General features: G+C 44.7%; 1 protein-coding gene across 2 annotated transcripts in view; it reads left to right on the top strand.

Annotated features, from left to right (window-relative positions):
• PDK3 (pyruvate dehydrogenase kinase 3) overlaps positions 1-18,895 on the top strand; it is a 64,533-nt gene that overhangs the window by 17,733 nt on the left and 27,905 nt on the right. The window contains exon 2 of one of the 2 annotated variants that reach the window (XM_071547765.1): positions 11,103-11,244. In XM_071547765.1, coding sequence (XP_071403866.1) covers positions 11,103-11,244 — 142 coding nt within the window. Of the gene's footprint in view, positions 1-11,102; positions 11,245-18,779; positions 18,891-18,895 lie in introns of those variants that run through there. The other variant, XM_071547835.1, reaches the window with a different exon arrangement.

The following is an 18,895-nucleotide window of genomic DNA, read 5'->3' as shown; positions in this document are numbered from 1 at the left end:
AATGGATGTAAAATACCAGTAAAAGTGGGATATTCTCCATGCTTTTCCTTTATCCTTGTGTCAAATTCTGGGTTTAAGTTCCAAATGCCAAAGGTATTATACATCTGTGAGTTTTTTTAATCAGCTTGAAAGTATAACCAGATTTTTACTCTTCTTATTGAAGATAATGTAGCCTCTTGACCATGAACTGCAACCTAATCCCTTAAAAAACATGGTTTTTATAAGATTATTTTCTACCATGAAGAGTAGGGTGGGGCTGCTTTGCTCCCTGCAGTAGAGACCTGTAACAAAGAGGTTGTATTTTGTATGGTTTGTTCTTTATGTTGCCTGAATGTGATGCTCCTCCTTGAAGGAAACTTGTTCCAATGCCTGACCTAAGAATTTGGTCTGCACAATTTTTCCACTTTAAGTGACAAAACCGAATTATTGTTCAATTGTAATGAAGTTATTGCTGTTTTACAGACACTGGGGCACAAATGTTGGTAGTGCATGTAAAATTGTGAAACCCATATACCATGTGATGTGTTTCCTTTCTTCTTGGCTTTGTGGCTAAGAAGTGTGGATAAGAAATGGTTCCATTTTCAGTTTTTTGAAAACTTTTTATAGAGTTTGGAAAGAAATACAGCCCTTGATGCCTAGTGCAGTGTAGTTTGCACGAGATGAGCTTGAATTCATACAAGGTGGACAGGTCATTGTTTTATATGTTTGTGTCATTAATTAACTTCTCAAGGGCTGCAGCATAAATCAGGGAGAGATAATTCACAAATTGAACTTCCAGTGACCTCGAATTCCCTTAAACTGAAACTGATGGATTTAAACTGGCTTTGGCCTGTGATCATAGAGTCGATTGGGTTGGAAAAGACCTCCGAGATCATCAAGTCCAACCCTCGGTCCAGCTCCAGTCCATTTACCAGATCATGGCACATGTTTAAGACAAAAGCCTGATTCTGGCAGTGCATATTGACTCAGCTGGGGTCATAACAAAATCAAGAGAGAATGCTGTATGTTTTGAAAAACAGATGGAATGAACAGATCAAAACCAAAGCCAACCTATGAAAAACAATTATGTCTGAGTGTCGGCTAAACCTGCGGAGGTCTCATTGCAGCTTATTGGAATGCTGTTTCTGGAAATAGTTCTAGGACTGAGACTTACTTTATCATACATACAATTATATAATTGTCTCGGTTTGAGGGGAAAAACCAAAATGTTTTACCCACAAGCAGGGGAGGGGCCTCCTCCACAATAATCACCCCACTCTTTATCAAATTTAAGAAAAGGAATTTTAATACAAGAAGGATAACTGCTATATATATATATATATATGTAAACAGACTAGTGCAACCCACTTCCCCAACACCATAAGAGAAAAGAAGAAAAAAAAAACAACAACAACAAAACCCAGCAGGTTTTCCTCCGGGAGGAAAGGTTATACTTAAGTGTCCTTGTCACAGCCCGCTGGCTGCAGGGTGAGTTTCAGTCCCTCTCCAGCGAAACAGACGAGCAGTGAGCTTTCAGATGGACTCAGTCTCTTCCCCCTGTGTTCCCCGTCCAAGAAGCAGAAAAGGTACGAGCAACCAGCAGCAAATCCAAGGCAGGCAGCAGCACGGCAGGAAAAAGTAATCCGAAGTAGGCAGCGGCAAGACAGCCAGGGAAAACCCCAGCAGTAACCAGCAGGGCAGCCTGCCTCCTTGGAGCCCCCACTCCCCCGTTCCGCCGAGCCAAGACTGAGGAGAATATCCAAAAAAAAAAAACCCAAAAGAGACAAACCTGCCCCCACCCCAGCGATCACAGTTAACTACTTCTTTTGTTAACCGCTGGCCTGGGCAGTTAAGTGGCAGGGGAGAGAATTTACATAATAATCCCAAACTACAACATTATCCACCCCTAAATTCTCTTCCATGCCGATACTCTACATTAAACTTAAATTTTCTTTCAAATAATTAAGTGTTTACAAATACAGTAATATGAGTCGTTTACCCAGAGATAAGTTCCCCTTGAGGTACACATCGTGTCTCTCCATCTTCCTGCATCACCCACCAGGTGGAACCAGATCCTTGAGCAAAGACAACCCCACGAATGGGTTTGCCTTTGCCTGAGGCAGGGTTGATCCAGACTGTTTTCCCTAGCATACCTCTCAGGTGTATTACAGGGACTTTGTCTCCATCTACAGTGTGAAGGGGTTCTGATTGGGCAGGACCGGCTCGATTGACAGAGCCTCTAGTGTTGACTAGCCATGTAGCTTTTGCTAAGTGTTGATCCCAGTGTTTGAAAGTCCCTCCACCCAACGCCTTCAAAGTGGTTTTCAACAGTCCATTACACCGCTCAACTTTCCCGGCAGCTGGTGCATGGTAGGGGATATGATACACCCACTCAATGCCATGTTCTCTCGCCCAGGTAGCAACTAAGCTGTTTTTGAAATGAGTTCCATTATCTGACTCAATTCGTTCTGGGGTGCCATGTCGCCACAGCACTTGTTTTTCCAGGCCTAGGATGGTGTTCCGAGCAGTGGCGTGAGGCACTGGGTGTGTCTCCAGCCACCCTGTGGTTGCTTCCACCATGGTGAGCACATAGCGCTTGCCTTGGCGGGTCTGTGGCAGTGTGATGTAGTCAACCTGCCAGGCCTCCCCGTACTTATACTTATCCCAGCGCCCACCATACCACAGGGGCTTCACTCTCTTAGCCTGCTTAATGGCAGCACATGTCTCGCAGTCGTGGATAACCTGAGAGATAATGTCCATGGTTAAATCCACCCCTCGGTCTCGTGCCCATTTATAAGTGGCATCTCTGCCCTGATGGCCCGAGGCATCATGGGCCCATCGAGCCAAGAACAGCTCTCCCTTGTGCTGCCAGTCCAGATCTGTCTGTGATACTTTCACTTGCGCAGCTCGGTCTGCCTGTTGGTTGTTGAGATGTTCCTCATTGGCCCGATTTTTGGGCACGTGTGCGTCTACGTGGCGGACTCTCACAATCAGCTTCTCTACTCGGGTGGCAATATCTTGCCATATATCGGCAGCCCAGATGGGTTTCCCTCTGCGTTTCCAATTGGTTTTCTTCCATCGGTCTAACCATCCCCAGAGAGCATTGGCCACCATCCATGAGTCGGTGTAGAGGTAAAGCTTTGGCCATTTCTCTCGTTCAGCAATGTCCAGGGCCAACTGCACGGCTTTAAGCTCTGCAAACTGACTCGACCCACCTTCTCCTTCAGTAGCTTCTGCAACTTGTCGTGTGGGACTCCATACAGCTGCTTTCCATTTGCGATTAGTCCCTACAATGCGACAGGAGCCATCGGTGAAGAGGGCGTAGCGTATTTCCTCTTTTGGCAATTGATTGTATGGTGGAGCTTCTTCCGCACGTGTCACCTGCTCTTCCTCTTCATCTGCTAGACCAAAATTTTCACCTTCAGGCCAGTTTGTGATGATTTCCAGGATCCCAGGGCGATTTGATTTTCCTATACGGGCGCGCTGCGTAATCAAGGCAATCCACTTGCTCCAGGTAGCATCAGTGGCGTGATGTGTAGAGGCAGCCTGTCCTGACAACATCCACTTCAGCACTGGTAGTCGAGGTGCCAGAAACAGCTGTGCTTCTGTGCCAATCACCTCTGAGGCGGCTTGGACTCCTTCATAGGCGGCTAGGATCTCTTTCTCTGTGGGGGTATAGTTGGCTTCAGATCCTCTGTAGCCTCGGCTCCAGAATCCAAGTGGTCGGCCTCGAGTCTCACCAGGCACCTTCTGCCAAAGGCTCCAAGACAGGCCATTATTCCCGGCGGCGGAGTAGAGCATGTTCTGTATGTCTGGTCCTGTCCTGACTGGTCCAAGGGCTACAGCCTGAGCAATCTCATGCTTGATCTGGTCAAAGGCTTGTTGCTGCTCAGGGCCCCAGTGGAAATCATTCTTCTTACGGGTTACCAAGTAGAGAGGGCTTACGATCTGACTGTATGCTGGGATATGCATCCTCCAGAACCCTATGGCACCCAGGAAGGCTTGTGTTTCCTTTTTGCTGGTAGGTGGAGACATTGCTGTGATCTTATTGATGACTTCTGTTGGAATCTGACGGCGTCCATCCTGCCACTTCACTCCCAGGAACTGGATCTCTTGGGCTGGTCCCTTAACCTTACTCCCTTTGATGGCAAAGCCAGCTCCCAAAAGGATCTGGATGATTTTCTCTCCTTTCTGAAAAACCTCTTCTGCTGTGTCCCCCCACACAATGATGTCATCAATGTATTGCAGGTGTTCTGGAGCCTCACCCTTCTCCAGTGCAGTCTGGATCAGTCCATGACAGATGGTGGGACTGTGTTTCCACCCCTGGGGTAGTCGGTTCCAGGTGTACTGCACGCCCCTCCAGGTAAAAGCAAACTGTGGCCTGCACTCTGGTGCCAGAGGAATGGAGAAGAACGCATTAGCAATGTCAATAGTGGCATACCACTTTGCTGCCCTGGACTCCAGTTCATACTGGAGCTCCAGCATGTCCGGCACAGCGGCACTCAGCGGTGGGGTAACTTCATTCAAGCCACGATAGTCCACAGTCAATCTCCATTCTCCATCAGACTTATGCACAGGCCAGATGGGGCTGTTGAAGGGTGAGTGGGTTTTGCTGACCACCCCTTGGCTCTCCAGTTCACGGATCATCTTATGGATGGGGATCACAGCATCACGGTTCGTTCGGTATTGCCGACGGTGCACTGTCGTGGTGGCAATTGGCACTTGCTGTTCCTCAACTTTCAACAGTCCAACAGCAGAAGGACTTTCTGAGAGACCTGGCAATGAGTTCAATTGTTCAATCCCTTCTGTCTGTACAGTGGCTATTCCAAAAGCCCATCTATGCCCCTTTGGGTCCTTAAAATATCCATTCCTGAGGTAGTCAATGCCCAGGATACATGGGGCGGCTGGACCAGTCACAATGGGGTGTTTCTGCCAATCTCTCCCTGTCAAGCTCACTTCAGCTTCTAGCACAGTCAACTCTTGAGATCCCCTGTCACCCCAGAAATAGAAATAGTTTCTGAGCCCACATGTCCTGATGGCATTAATGTGCATTGAGCGCCAGTATCAACCAAAGCCTTATACTTTTGTGGGTCTGATGTACCAGGCCATCGAATCCACACAGTCCAATAGACACGGTTGTCCCGTGCCTCTACCTGGCTAGAGGCAGGGCCCCTCTAACACTGATCCTGGTCATAGCGGTCAGAACCTTTTCTCGATGAGTACACCTGGGAGGTGCCCTCCTGTGGGTCAGATTCTTGCCCGTGGGAAACTGGGACTGCACTTACTCTCACTGACCTTCTTCCATTCTCCTTCAGTTCTTGTACTCGGGCTGCAAGGGCACGGGTGGGTTTCCCATCCCACCGTCCCATGTCTTCTCCATGTTTGGCCAGGAAGTACCACATCTCAGTTCGTGAGGTCTGTCCACTTCCTCTGGCTGGGGGGCGTCTGGCTCTGACTTCAGAGGTTCTCATTCGCACTGGTGCCACTTGGAGACTTTCCCTAATTTCCTCTCTGATCGCTTTTACCTCTGCAGGCAGCGTCTTGAGACTCTCAACCAATGTCTCTACAGCAGAAATACGGGCCTGCATTGGGCTGTGGGTCATGCTTTCATATATCCGGAGCTTATTTGCTACTGCGCCCACTGTTTCATGGTTCTCTTCCCTATACATGGATGCCAGGAAATCGGTGTATTCAGCTGGCCCCGAGCGTGAAAGGTCCCACCACATATGTGGTGTGCATCTGACCTTGTCAGGGTCATTATTGGCTTGCCCACCTCTTCCAAAAAGCACGTCCATCATTGCCATCTCCCTCAGACGTAAAATTCCTTCTTCCATCGTCTTCCAAGTCTTCCTAATATGATGTTCCTGCAGGATTTCTCTATAAACAAACTTCTCTCTTACACTCGTTAGAAGTCGTGCCCAGAGTGACAGGGGCTTTGATTCCCTCACGAACACCTGTTCAATAGCCACATCCTGGGCCAGAGCCCCCAAAAACCTGGCTTCAGCACCATCCAGTTGTAAGGTTTCACCCATAAGGTCCCAAACTCGGATCAACCAAGTCAGGATGGGCTCACCCGGGTGTCGAGCAATGTCTTTCCGCAAACTACGGAGATTATCAAATGACAATGACTCAGTGATGATCTCAGGCTCTGGGTCTGCTTGCTGTGGAGGTGCAGCAGCCCCCTCATCGTCTGCTGGATGGTCTAATTTGGTCTTATATTTCCTTTTCTGAATAGGGGCAACTTCCATAGGCTTGGCCTGTCCTCCTGGTTTAGCCTCATCCTTTTCTCCCTTCACTGTGGCATCAGGGGTTTTATTCTCTCGCTTTTCCCCCTTCACTGGGCTAGGTTTCTGAATGCATTCTGGAAAAACCCTGGCCCTACCTTCAAACATTCTGTAAGCCGCAGGGATACAACCTTGCAGAAAAACCATAAAGAGCAAGATATCTCTGGCATCCAGGGAGAATTTAAACATCTCAAAAGCTGTTGTAGCAGACTTGAATGGGGAATGGACAAAGGGTTGGGAGAAGAGATTCCCCTTTGTTCCTTCCCAAGGGTCCGTACTATTATCACTGAATCCCCAGAGGTAGCAGCTTAGGTTGCGGCAGGAAAACAGCCTGGAGAGCACCACCCACATGACATCCAAAGGCATCGAATTCATGGCACCATAAATCCAGAGTAAGAACTCAATAATAATTGCGGCTATTTGAGTTTTGCTCATTGATTTGTTGATAAGACTTAAACCTGCCGCTCCTTTTGGCATGAATTTGTACCAACAAAAAGCCAATATATTATACAGGATGGTCCTGATGAACCCTAAGCTCAAGACCCACATGGTGCCACAAAATAGCAGTTATCCTTCTTTGTTTACAAGCCCCACGTTGGGCGCCAAGAAATGTCTCGGTTTGAGGGGAGAAACCAAAATGTTTTACCCACAAGCAGGGGAGGGGCCTCCTCCACAATAATCACCCCACTCTTTATCAAATTTAAGAAAAGGAATTTTAATACAAGAAGGATAACTGCTATATATATATATATATATATATGTAAACAGACTAGTGCAACCCACTTCCCCAACACCATAAGAGAAAAGAAGAAAAAAAAAACAACAACAACAAAACCCAGCAGGTTTTCCTCCGGGAGGAAAGGTTATACTTAAGTGTCCTTGTCACAGCCCGCTGGCTGCAGGGTGAGTTTCAGTCCCTCTCCAGCGAAACAGACGAGCAGTGGGCTTTCAGATGGACTCAGTCTCTTCCCCCTGTGTTCCCCGTCCAAGAAGCAGAAAAGGTACGAGCAACCAGCAGCAAATCCAAGGCAGGCAGCAGCACGGCAGGAAAAAGTAATCCGAAGTAGGCAGCGGCAAGACAGCCAGGGAAAACCCCAGCAGTAACCAGCAGGGCAGCCTGCCTCCTTGGAGCCCCCACTCCCCCGTTCCGCCGAGCCAAGACTGAGGAGAATATCCAAAAAAAAAAAACCCAAAAGAGACAAACCTGCCCCCACCCCAGCGATCACAGTTAACTACTTCTTTTGTTAACCGCTGGCCTAGGCAGTTAAGTGGCAGGGGAGAGAATTTACATAATAATCCCAAACTACAACAATAATTTATCAGGCTAGTGTCTGATAAATTATATTAAGAAAATACATAACTTACAGACTTAGGAGGTTTTTTTACTTCGCAGTAAAAGTGGCTGTGCAGGTGTTGCTGTGAGGAACGGCAGCCAAGGAGCCGCTTTTAGGACACAGTTGGTTTTTGCTTTGAAAGTTGGATGATCTTTTAATTACTGCTGATCCTAGTGAGCTTAATTACTGCTGATCCTGGTGAGCAGCCGTTCTCTCTTTGGAGACACTGCTGGCTGTCAGGCAGGTTACTGACCTTATGTTTGAAGCTCTGGAGCCCTCAGATAAATTCCCCCCAGCTAAGCAGATGATACTTTGACCACGTGCCCCAAACCAAAAAGATGAAGTTCTGCTGAAGCAAACTTGCAAGTCAGGAAGGGTTAAACCAGACTTTCCTTTCCGTTTCATTCAAAAGGACCCCAAAGGGCTCTGTATCTAAAATGTGGCTGTACAACAGGGCAGAGGGCAGTCCCGTGGTGTAAAGGAGAGCACTCTGGACTCTGAATCCCAAGGACCTGAGTTCCAGTCTCAGTGGGACCGTCCCCAGGCAGTTAAATGCCTTCCTGCCATCCGATCCCATCCCATCAGATCTCAGACGCTCAGCAGGGTCAGCCCCTGTCAGTACCGGGCGCTGTCACATTCCTGAGGACTTCCCTGTCACTGTCCAAGCTTGCTCGGCCGTGGCAGATGGACCTGAGGACTTGAACGGTGGGGCCAGTTCTACGCACGCTGTGCCTCACCTAAAAAAAATCCCCTGCACAGGCTGGAAGGGCACGTGGGGAGAGCCCTGCCCAAATCTGCGTTCACCAAGTCTGGCCATACTCAACAGGGCAGGCAGCTCCTTAAAAAGAGGCAGTTCACAGTTAGAACTGCTGGAGTGGGACAGGTTGAATGGAGGGGTGCCCTGGTCTGGGGGAGGAGAGGGAGTGGGTCTCTCCTGCCAGTGCTGCTTTCCAGGTGCAGCTTTTGTTGTCTCCCTCACACAGACCTGGGCACTGTGTCTGTGAAGGGCCCCCGTGCTCTCTCACAGACCTGCACCAGCTGTGGGTTCTTGTTCATAATTTTCTGTCTGGGCTCTCTTTCATTCTATTTGCTTTTTATTGCCTAGAAAATAATTAAACTTGCTCTCAGTCACTGTAGGGAAGAAGCAGTTGTCGTCTTTGTTCCGAGGGGTTTTCCAACTCAGACACTGTTGGGGGGGCTGGTCAGTCTTTCCTCCTGTCCAGCCAGTCTTTAGAGATGCTGTAATACATACAGTGACTTGTGAGCAAGGGTTTATCCTCTGGTTTAAATGGATTAGTATCTCACTCACTCGAAGGATTGAACTCTGAAATAATTACTGTGCTTTGCAGAAAGCAATGTAATGTCTTGTTTCCTTTGTCTAGTTTTGACAGCATGTGTGTGTTTGTAATTGGAGACGTGAAAGTGAGAGTAAGTAAAATACTGTCCAGATGTTTGCTGGAAAAACTATAATAGAATTGCTGACACTTAACAGAGTTTAATGATCCACTGATTGATGACACCTAAATGAGCAAATACAAAGGGAAACCCTAATCCTTCCTGCACATTCCCCAGGCTTTTGTTAGGGTTTGGGAACTAATCTGTCAATGCACATTACCTATCATAAGAAAGTGAAAACTGATTATAATGGGACTGTCTTAAACAGTATCACCTTGATTGTGCTGGTTGCATTGTACTTGAGCCTTTCAAATTGCAAATCTAAATGATTATGTGCCTGGCAGTGCTTTTAACACTTTCTGGTTTGCTTGAACATGATTTGCAGCTTTTGCTTTGTGCCTTCACTCACAAATTCACAGGCAGTTGAATTGGTTATCATCATAAAAGACATTTGTTGTCTTCCTAGATGAAAGCAGAATACTGACTGTTACAAGCAAAACATGGAATTTTTTTTAATTTTATTTTAATTTATCTGGACTCTTTAGAAATGAATTATGGTGGAGACTTCCCCCACTTGTGAAATGTTGCAAAATACATAAAACTGTCAAGGCAGGTTTGATCTTCCATCTGAACTGTTTGGGCAAGTGTCTTAGCATCTTGTGCTTTAAAATATTTGTAGTCAAAACTTTATAGGTATCTTTAGTAACTAGTTTAGCTTGAGATTGGTCTTAGTCATGTCATGTCTTGGTTTGTGTAGGGTGGCTTCAGAGAATTACCACTGCTTCAACTAGGTCTGCAGGAAGGTATTTTTACTTTGCTGGATCCGTTTATTTGCTTTCATTTCCTTTCTGACTGTTTGGGCTTTTTATATATAAATCTATAGATAGGTAGATAGATAGGTAGATAGATAGATATGAGGGTTGGTTTCTTGTAGCCTCGTTGTGCTGTGTGCTGCAGGAATCTGCAACGATATGGAATCTCCTGGTCCTGGATTATCAGCCCATTAACCCAGGAGAAGTGTGTGCTCTCTGCTTACCCCGACCATGTGGTCTCTGAGAGCCCCCAAAAAGGACACACAGGGACCACTGGCGAAGGCAGGAACAAAGAGAGGAAGTTTAACCAGGGGTACAGGTTTATATGGAATTTGGAGGGATACAAATTCACCAATAAGGGACAAGAGGGGAGTCTGGCTTTGTGCCAGTAGGAGTAAGGGGATTTACATTCAATGGGAAAGGGTTTCAGGTAACATGAGGTCACTGTCCTTCTCTCAGCCCCCTGGCCTGGCAGGTGGTTATGGGAAGAAGAAGAAGCAATGACAATGCACTTTTTACATTCAGTACATTCAAACCACATTAAAAACATCAGTTCTTAAAGCATTCTCAGTGGCTGGTGTATTTTCTTCATCAACCCATTTCTGACATGACCTTCTCCAAGCCATGTACTGAGAATGCATTGCAACACATATACATACATGTAAATAATTTTCAAAATACTGTACTGGGTAAAAAGCTATTTTAAAAGTGAAAGTCAAAGGTAATCTGAGGTGCTGCTTTGCCAGATGGGAGTGGTGACGAGCACTGTGCTTCCCTTCCAGGCAGCTTGTGAGAACTTTGTAGGCTGGTCCTGGGAGGGCTGATGGTCTTTGCTGGTCACTCCAGGTGCTGCTCAAATGTTCTAGTACTTACCAAATTTGAAGAACTTGTGACTGTGTGAAATGTCATTGAACTATAGTTATGCTGTTCTGTCCTTTTGTTTTCATTCCTTACCCACCATTCTGTGTGCAGCAATCACCTTCTAAAAGCTTAGCATAAAAGTTAATATTTTGGGTCTTATCAAGTATTTGATATCTGATGGATTTCATTTCTAGGATGAGAGATTTTTGTTTATAGGTGAGAAGATGAGGTGAAATGAGAAAAAATGTCAGACAAAAATGGTTAAGCTCTGGGAAGGTAAAAGTCTAATATGTGTCTTGAGAGGGAAGTGAAAGTGGTGGGTACTGAAATGGTTTTGAAACTCTGTTTTACCAAGTGGGTTTTTTAAATCTTGTAGCACTGGGAGGTCTAAAATTGGATTGTAGCAATGGGCATCTGTTTGTCCTTCCTTCGAGCAGGTCGTGACAATGCCTGTGAGAAGACGTCGTACATGTTCCTGCGGAAGGAGCTCCCTGTGCGACTGGCCAACACCATGAGGGAAGTCAATCTGTTGCCTGAGAACTTGCTTAACAGGCCTTCAGTTGGACTAGTGCAGAGCTGGTGAGTGAAAAAGGGCATTGACAAATGGTTGTAAAACTTGACATTGTGTGTTGCTCTGCCTGCAACACAGATTGAATTGTTCTGAATCAGAGTCAGTTTTCTGCCTCGAATTGTTCATAGTGTGTCTTGTTAAATGAAGTTTCATTTTCTTCTGTCTAATGTTAAATAAATACTCTAACATGGATCTCAGACAAGGATTTGTAAGTTAGCCTTGTAAATTAATAAAAGCATACTGTTGTCTCCCAGGTAATTAGAATGAATCAATAACTTCCAAGAGCAAGCTCTGTAAGAGTTTCTTACTGTATTGCACTTATGACTTCTGAAACAGCTGCTCTTTCTCCTTATTCTTCCTTTGTCAAAAGTACTGAGAGAAAATTTACCCTCATCTGTTCTTGTTGCAAAATCTTTAAAAACATGCCCTGCTATTCAGTGGAAGTTATGGAATGGGTCAGAAATCTGAGTCACCCAGTAAACAACATTTTCTGTTGTTGTAAGTATTTAGATCCAAAGTGATTCCAAGTCCTATCATCTTTTCCACAGTAATTAATTTCTAGCCTACTTACATGCTTGGTGAGGTTTGGAGACTGCTGCCTTGTATGTATTAAGCTCTAAAAAATTCTTGTTCATGGGGTATTGTTGTCTTTTTATCTGCAAATACTTGATCTAAAGCATTTATGTCAGTATATCTTTGCAGTAGACAACAAACTTCCCTTTGTGAATAGCAGCTTATTCTACTGTAACAGCCACTAAAATGTCTGTATGGCCAGGCTTGGCAAATGCAGATTTGGGCAGGGCTCTCCCCACGTGCCCTTCCAGCCTGTGCAGTGGATTTTTTAGATGAGGCACAGCATGCACAGAACTGGCCCCACCGTTTCAGTCCTGAGGTCCATCTGCCACAGCCGAGCGAGCTTGGACAGTGACAGGGAAGTCCTCAGGACTGTCACAGCACCCGGTACTGACCGGGGCTGACCCTGCTGAGCATCCGAGATGTGACGGGATGGGATGGCAGAGAGACATTGAACTGCCAGGGGATGGTCCCACTGAGACTGGAACTCAGGTCCTTGGGATTCAGAATCCAGAGTGCTCTCCTTTACACCACGGGACTGCCCCTACTGAAATGTAGGCTTGTGTTAAATTCAGTCATAGCCCTTGAGCCAGGAGCTTCCATGCTGACTGTGTATGGACTGCTGGGCTGGGTTTCGTATTTAACAAGCTTCAGACTTAGAAAATATAAATTAGGATATGTGGTATTGTGTTTGTCTATGAAAAGTAATACTCTGTCTTGATAACCTCTTCAAACATAGTGATTAAATGCTTCAAATAAGCGTGAATGGTGTGGAGCCACAGAATACAGTCCCTGTGTGGTTGTGGCAGCTGGCGAGGTTTGAAGCCTTGGATCATTTTCCTGGTGTCATGGGCAGTTGTTGTGCCAAATGGAAAAGGGGGTAATGTGTGGGCCTTCTGGGTGTTTCTAATCTGGATGACTTGAGGCTGTCCTTAGAGAAATGTTGACAGAGTGAGGAAAAGGAAATAATTTTTCTGTAGTGACTCCACAGCATAATTGTTCTATTCCAAATACGCTTTCTGTGGCATGAGCTGCTGCCCTGCTAGTGCAGAGCCAAACAACATGTGGGTCACTTCAGGCAAAGGAGCTGAATGGGGGTTTAGAATGGAGGCCCCTTCAGAATTTTTGCTAAAGAGATTTGAGAACTCATGGGATGACTTTTATTGCCACAATAGATACTACTGAAAAAAAGGAAATAAACCCCACAAATGAAAAAGCAGTATCAGTTGTTCAATGATAATGTGATGTGCACTATCACAGCTGCAGACAAGCAGTTAATTAAACAGGCTAAAATAAATGACCCAGGGATGGAAGCTTGAAATAAAAATGTTTTCTGTAATGTTCTTCTAATTCTAACAGTTAACTACCAGTTTTCGTGGAAAGGAGTGTCTTCACCGAGATGGTGTAAGAATATTTTTGTGATCTTGTGTCAGAATTAACAAAAGTAATTGTAGCTTTTTTTCCCTCGTTATAGGTGTGGACTTTAAAGAGCATAATTCTTCTTTCTCTGTTCAGAGGTTTTTAATTGCTTTATTAAACATTTACCTCTAGTTTGTAAGTCCAAATGATGTACCTTGGCCAATTCTGCTTCTGAGTTTCATTTTGGTCTTTATAGAAGCTGATCAACTGTATTAACTTCAGCGTCAGTGACCTTGAGCTGCTGGCAGCTTTTGAAACATTTGTAAATTCTTAGCCTAAAGCTTAGACATACTGAAAGAGAGACATTCCTGAATTTCATGCAGTAAATTAAAATTTATCTCTTCAGCTGTTTTGTGAACTTGTAAAATGCAAAAACCTTGTCTTGATGCACTTCAAAAATATATCAAGGAAGTCTTTTTTTTTCAGATCAGATTTCACCATCCTTTGTTTTTGCTATGCCATAGGCTGAGGAAACTTGGCAGTTTGTTAATATGCAAACAAAAATATGATACACATTTGCCAGAAGTGAGCAAGGATCTTTAATGCCTTCACTTTAATATGTTTACTTGCTAATTTTCAGTAATTTTTGTAGTCACGAGCATATTTATTATTTTTTTACACCACCACTTTACACTTGAAGTCTTATGTTTTTATGTGCTTTTTGGTGAGACTCTAAATAAGGTGGAGCTTTGCAGTGTGAGTTTCCAATCTACTTCTTAATAGCACACCAAAGAAATAATACAAATAGGTCCTAATCTTTAAAGTGGGTTTTATTAGATTTGTAAATTAAAGTGGCTCTATAAAGAGATGGAACTTCGTTTCAGTGGAAGTTTTGGTGGAATAAAAGTTAAACCTGCCTACAGTACAGCATGGATCCTTTCCCATCAATCCTCTTTCCATCCAGACATGAAACATATTCTGGATTGCGTGAGTTGTCTCGCCCTTTCCCATCAATCCTCTTTCCATCCAGACATGAAACATATTCTGGATTGCGTGAGTTGTCCCGCCCTTTCCCATCAATCCTCTTTCCATCCAGACATGAAACATATTCTGGATTGCGTGAGTTGTCCCGCCCTTTCCCATCAATCCTCTTTCCATCCAGACATGAAACATATTCTGGATTGCGTGAGTTGTCCCGCCCTTTCCCATCAATCCTCTTTCCATCCAGACATGAAACATATTCTGGATTGTGTGTGCTGTCTTGCCCGTTCCCATCAATCCTCTTTCCATCCAGACATGAAACATATTCTGGATTGCGTGAGTTGTCTCGCCCGTTCCCATCAATCCTCTTTCCATCCAGACATGAAACATATTCTGGATTGCGTGAGTTGTCCCGCCCTTTCCCATCAGTCCTCCTTCCATCCAGACATGAAACATTCCGGATTGTGTGAGTTGCCTTGCTCCTTATAGTTCCCTTGGGAAGCATCTTCATTTTGTCACTGCCGGCCAGCCCCGTTCCCTCTGTTCTCCATCCATCCCTCTCCGTGGCCGTGCTCGGGGGGCTTTGCTGCCTGTGCTGTGCTCCAGACTGTGCCTCCCTGCCTGACAGACTGTGCACCTGATTCCGTGATTGCTCTCAGCAAAGGTGCTCTGTCAGTTGTGTTTTCCCTCCTTCCCGAGGCAAGGCCACTGTCCTTCCTCTCTGCTGCTCAGTTACATTTTCCTGAGTAGACGTGGCATTATCCAGAGAGGGAACTGTGAACAGCCCAGAAATAACAGGTTTCAGTTTCACTCTCTGCAAAGATAAAGCACGAGCTCTGTCCCTGTTTGAGTTGGTAAGTTTGTTTGTGTGTATATTCTGTATGGAGTAGCAAGGGAGGGAATCACAGAATCATAGAATTGATTGGGTTGGAAAAGACCTCCGAGATCATCAAGTCCAACCCTCGGTCCAACTCCAGTCCCTTTACCAGATCATGGCACTCAGTGCCACGGCCAAGCTCAGTTTAAAAACCTCCAGGGATGGTGAATGCACCACCTCTGAATCAGGAAAAACCCCACAGTTAGTATGTTCTGGCTCTGAATGTGATGATTCCAAGTAGCAGAAGATCAACAATCATCACTTTGTCAGTTTTTCAAAATCAATGGGCACCTTCCTAGTTCCAGAGAAGGGGCCTTTTTTAGGCCATCTTTGAGAGGGCACTCTGAGTAAAATGCACTGCAGGTAGGATATTGAACATGTGGCACAATTACATGACAAAAGATACAGTCACTAATATGATGTGATGAGGGAAAATACTTAAAATAAAACCTTAGAATGGATACAGTCAGAACTTGTAAAATATCTAAAGTAAATGTGAGGTTTGCACCAGATGTTACTCAGTCATATGTAAAATTCACATTTTATTTAACCTTGGCCAAATTTCTCTATTTTTCTGTAGGTACTTTTCCTTAGAAGATGCTGTAAACTTCCATTTATCTCTTGAGAAAGACCCATTAGATCAATCAGTACAGTTGGGGGATTAATAATTGGGTTTTTTTCTGTTTTCTGCACTGAGACTATATTAACAAGATTGTGTTACCATGGAGATTTGTTTTATCTTTTTAGTGCTTTGGTATTAGAGTGGTTCTAAAGGAAAATCTTAGTGAAATACACCGGGGAAAAAAGCAAAAGTATCTTGCATGAATTACAAAAGAAAGGAAAATCCGAAGTTGACCTTCTGGGCAGTTACAGTTCTTTCATGTATGAATTGTGCCATTCTGGAATTACTGCATTTGGCAGACTAGGAGGAATACAACCTACCTGGCAGTAATTAACAAAAGAACAAGGCCAAAGGGTGCTTGAAACCAAAGAGCTCACCCAATGAATTGTAGTGTATTGTGATAAAAATTAAACACAGGAGAGACAATAGATTTGAAGGGCATAGGCTTTGATTTCTGTTTTTGATGACTCACCAAAGATAGCAAAACATAACTGATATTCTTTGTTTCATATATGCTGGGATTTTTTTTGTAGATGTCTGTCTTGTATAGTTGTATCTGTTTACTAATGATATAGCAAGTCATGCATTAGTTGGTACTTTTCTCCTTTGTTCTTTCTGGCTGGTAATTGTATGTGAATTATATTTAAACATCATGAGGCCTTGCTTTTCATTGCTTGATAAATCCCATAGTTACCACCTCCATTTATCCTCATCTGCACCCACAATTCAAATAAAAAGGAAATGCAAGGAAATAGATGGGTTTTATGAAAGGGGAATGACCTTTTTCACACACACTTGCAGGAATGAACTGTGTTGTTGACTGCTCTCCTTGTGGCAGAATGTGGTGCTGGTTGTAGTTAAGACAATGTTGTGAATTACTTACAGCTAGTCAGTCATAGATTTCCTTTTAAACATATTTTTGCTGAATTATTTTTGAGGTGTTTGGGAGGGAGTGTGTGGGGGGCTGAATTTGGTGTACAAACTGGAAATCACACACACTTAAGAGATGTACAGTATTTGCAGCTCTGAGTTTCTATTCAGAGACTGGAGATAATACACAGGGTACTACAATAACCCAGACTGTGGGTGATGTATTGGGCAGTGAGTTAGATTTGTTTGACATAAAGTTAAATTTTTCTGGCTTTGTTTAGTCAAGGGCATGGAAGAAATTTGACTAACTTCGATTTGAAGTGAACCTTTTCTCTGAGCTGGCCCTTCTAACTTGCTGGATGCTTTTGCTAATGAGCTTGACTTCTAAAGTAGTATCCATTTACTTGAGAATCAGACATCTAAATATTGTTGGTAACACTGAAGGAAAAGCATTGCCTCTTTCCATTGTTTCTCCAGCACCACAAAGATTAAAGAGCAATTACTTCAACACATTGATAGATTTCCTTAGAACATTTAGTTTGTGTAATTCTCCTTTGTCTCAGAAACTCAGTTTCTTACTGGTGCTGTGTTGAGCCTGCAACGTAACAACCTCAGAAGGTGTTTGGCTGCTGCTCCCACTGAAGTCCCAGTAATCTAACAGTGAGTATGAGCCTCAGGGGAACATACCAGTAATGGCAGGCAACCAATGCAATCAGCACAGCACAAAAATCAGGTATGAGCTGCCTTCAGAACCAGCAGCATTCACTGCTGTTTTATTCATGGTGTCAGCCTAGGATTGCTGATGTGGGGGTTTCTGGCAGGAGGTCTGTGGTAAAACCCACTTGCTGTGTTGCTTCTCAAGTGTGATGGTGTCCTTCAGAAACAGGACTTTGGTGATATTACATGATGACAGATGAGGGTTGAAGAACATTTACCTCTTTGGAGTAAGGATGATCCTTATTTGTTAATTGTTGCAGGTGAAGCAGCTGAGCTGAGTTCAGAGAGTGTGATGGTGGTTGTAAACCGGTGCCATCTCTCAGGAGCATAAAGAAACATGTTTTAAAATAAGCAGTACTAGAGGTATCAGCAAATTGCCTGACTTGTAAGTGACATCTGGGAGATTTCTGTAATCATTTATGATGGTTGTAGGAGGGCACAAACTCGCTGAGGGACAGGAGCTGGTGTTACTGTGCTGACCATGTTGACAACAATGTCACTCTCCCTGAGGAATGTAGCTCTCCCTGGGGAATATCACAGTGACCTGTGGTTGCAACTTGAAATGGGAGTGGAGTAAGCAGCAGGTGGTTCTGGAGGGAGTCATGTGGAAACAGGGCTGTCTTAAGCTTTGCTGTAGCTTGAAGATGTAGGGTGAAGTTTCACAGCCTGATTAAGCTGGTCTTAACATAGAACTGCTACCAAAAGAGCTTATGCATAGCCCATTCTGTTGAGCTGTGCTGATCTACTGTGTTGCTGCTACTGAAAGGGGAAGGCTTGGTCAATGCTTGGTCACTTGTTTTATTTTTTCCTCATGTAGGCTCTTTGGTTATCTTTTTCCTCTTGTGCTGTGGCTTTAGCTGTTTAGACCTTTGGATGAGTTGTTTACGTGTGTGAGAAAGGTTTGGTTTTTTATCAATCTGTTTCACCATTGCAGGGAGTTAGAGCTGTTGACAGGCACATCTGATCAGCACTGATACTGTAGTGTAAGTGGCAGTGCTTAACCAGGAGCAAAGGGAGGGCAAAAGGGAGTGGAATAACAGCTCCTTTGGGTAGGGCTGAAATCTACCTTTTGTGTGTGTGATTGATACCTTGTGTGAGTTACTTTAAGAAACAGGTCCCAATTCTGCAGTCTTTAAATCTACATCTGTACTGCTAAATGCACCTACTCCAGGGAGTGGTATCCAATCCTGAGGCCCAGTGATGTGAGGTGGCAGCATTTAAACTGGTGTTGGGCTGGTGTCCTACAGAGCAGGCTGACGTGTTCACACTGAATGCTCTTTGCCTTAAATCTTCTTGGGCCCCTCTGTGGTAGCCCTGTGGCTTTAAGCCTCAGTTAATCTCCTGAGAGCCAACTGTGTGAACTGGAAGGAGCTGTGTTGTGTAAGAGGCGTTTTTGTGAAACTGAGGGTTGTGTCACCTGGCCTGAGGGGGTACAGCGTGAGGGGATGTGGGAGCGTGTGGATGGGATGGGTGTGCTCTCCTGGAGAGCTGTGGGAGGACCAGCTGGGTGCAGTCCTGTTGGCGAGGATTTTGGGGAGTGCTCCCTTGAGCTTTACTCTGGAGGGAAGGTTGGATTGCTCTTGAGGAGCGTGGGAAGAAACAAACATCTGTCCAGAGTGGATGAGCAGAAGAATCAAGACCCAGGGACAAACTAAGTATC

This window comes from Pithys albifrons, chromosome 1 (assembly GCF_047495875.1).
Source record: "Pithys albifrons albifrons isolate INPA30051 chromosome 1, PitAlb_v1, whole genome shotgun sequence".
Classification (NCBI taxonomy): Eukaryota; Metazoa; Chordata; class Aves; order Passeriformes; family Thamnophilidae; genus Pithys; species Pithys albifrons.
The sequence above is the reverse complement of the archived record's forward strand: the minus strand, read 5'-3'. Positions and strand labels throughout refer to the sequence as shown.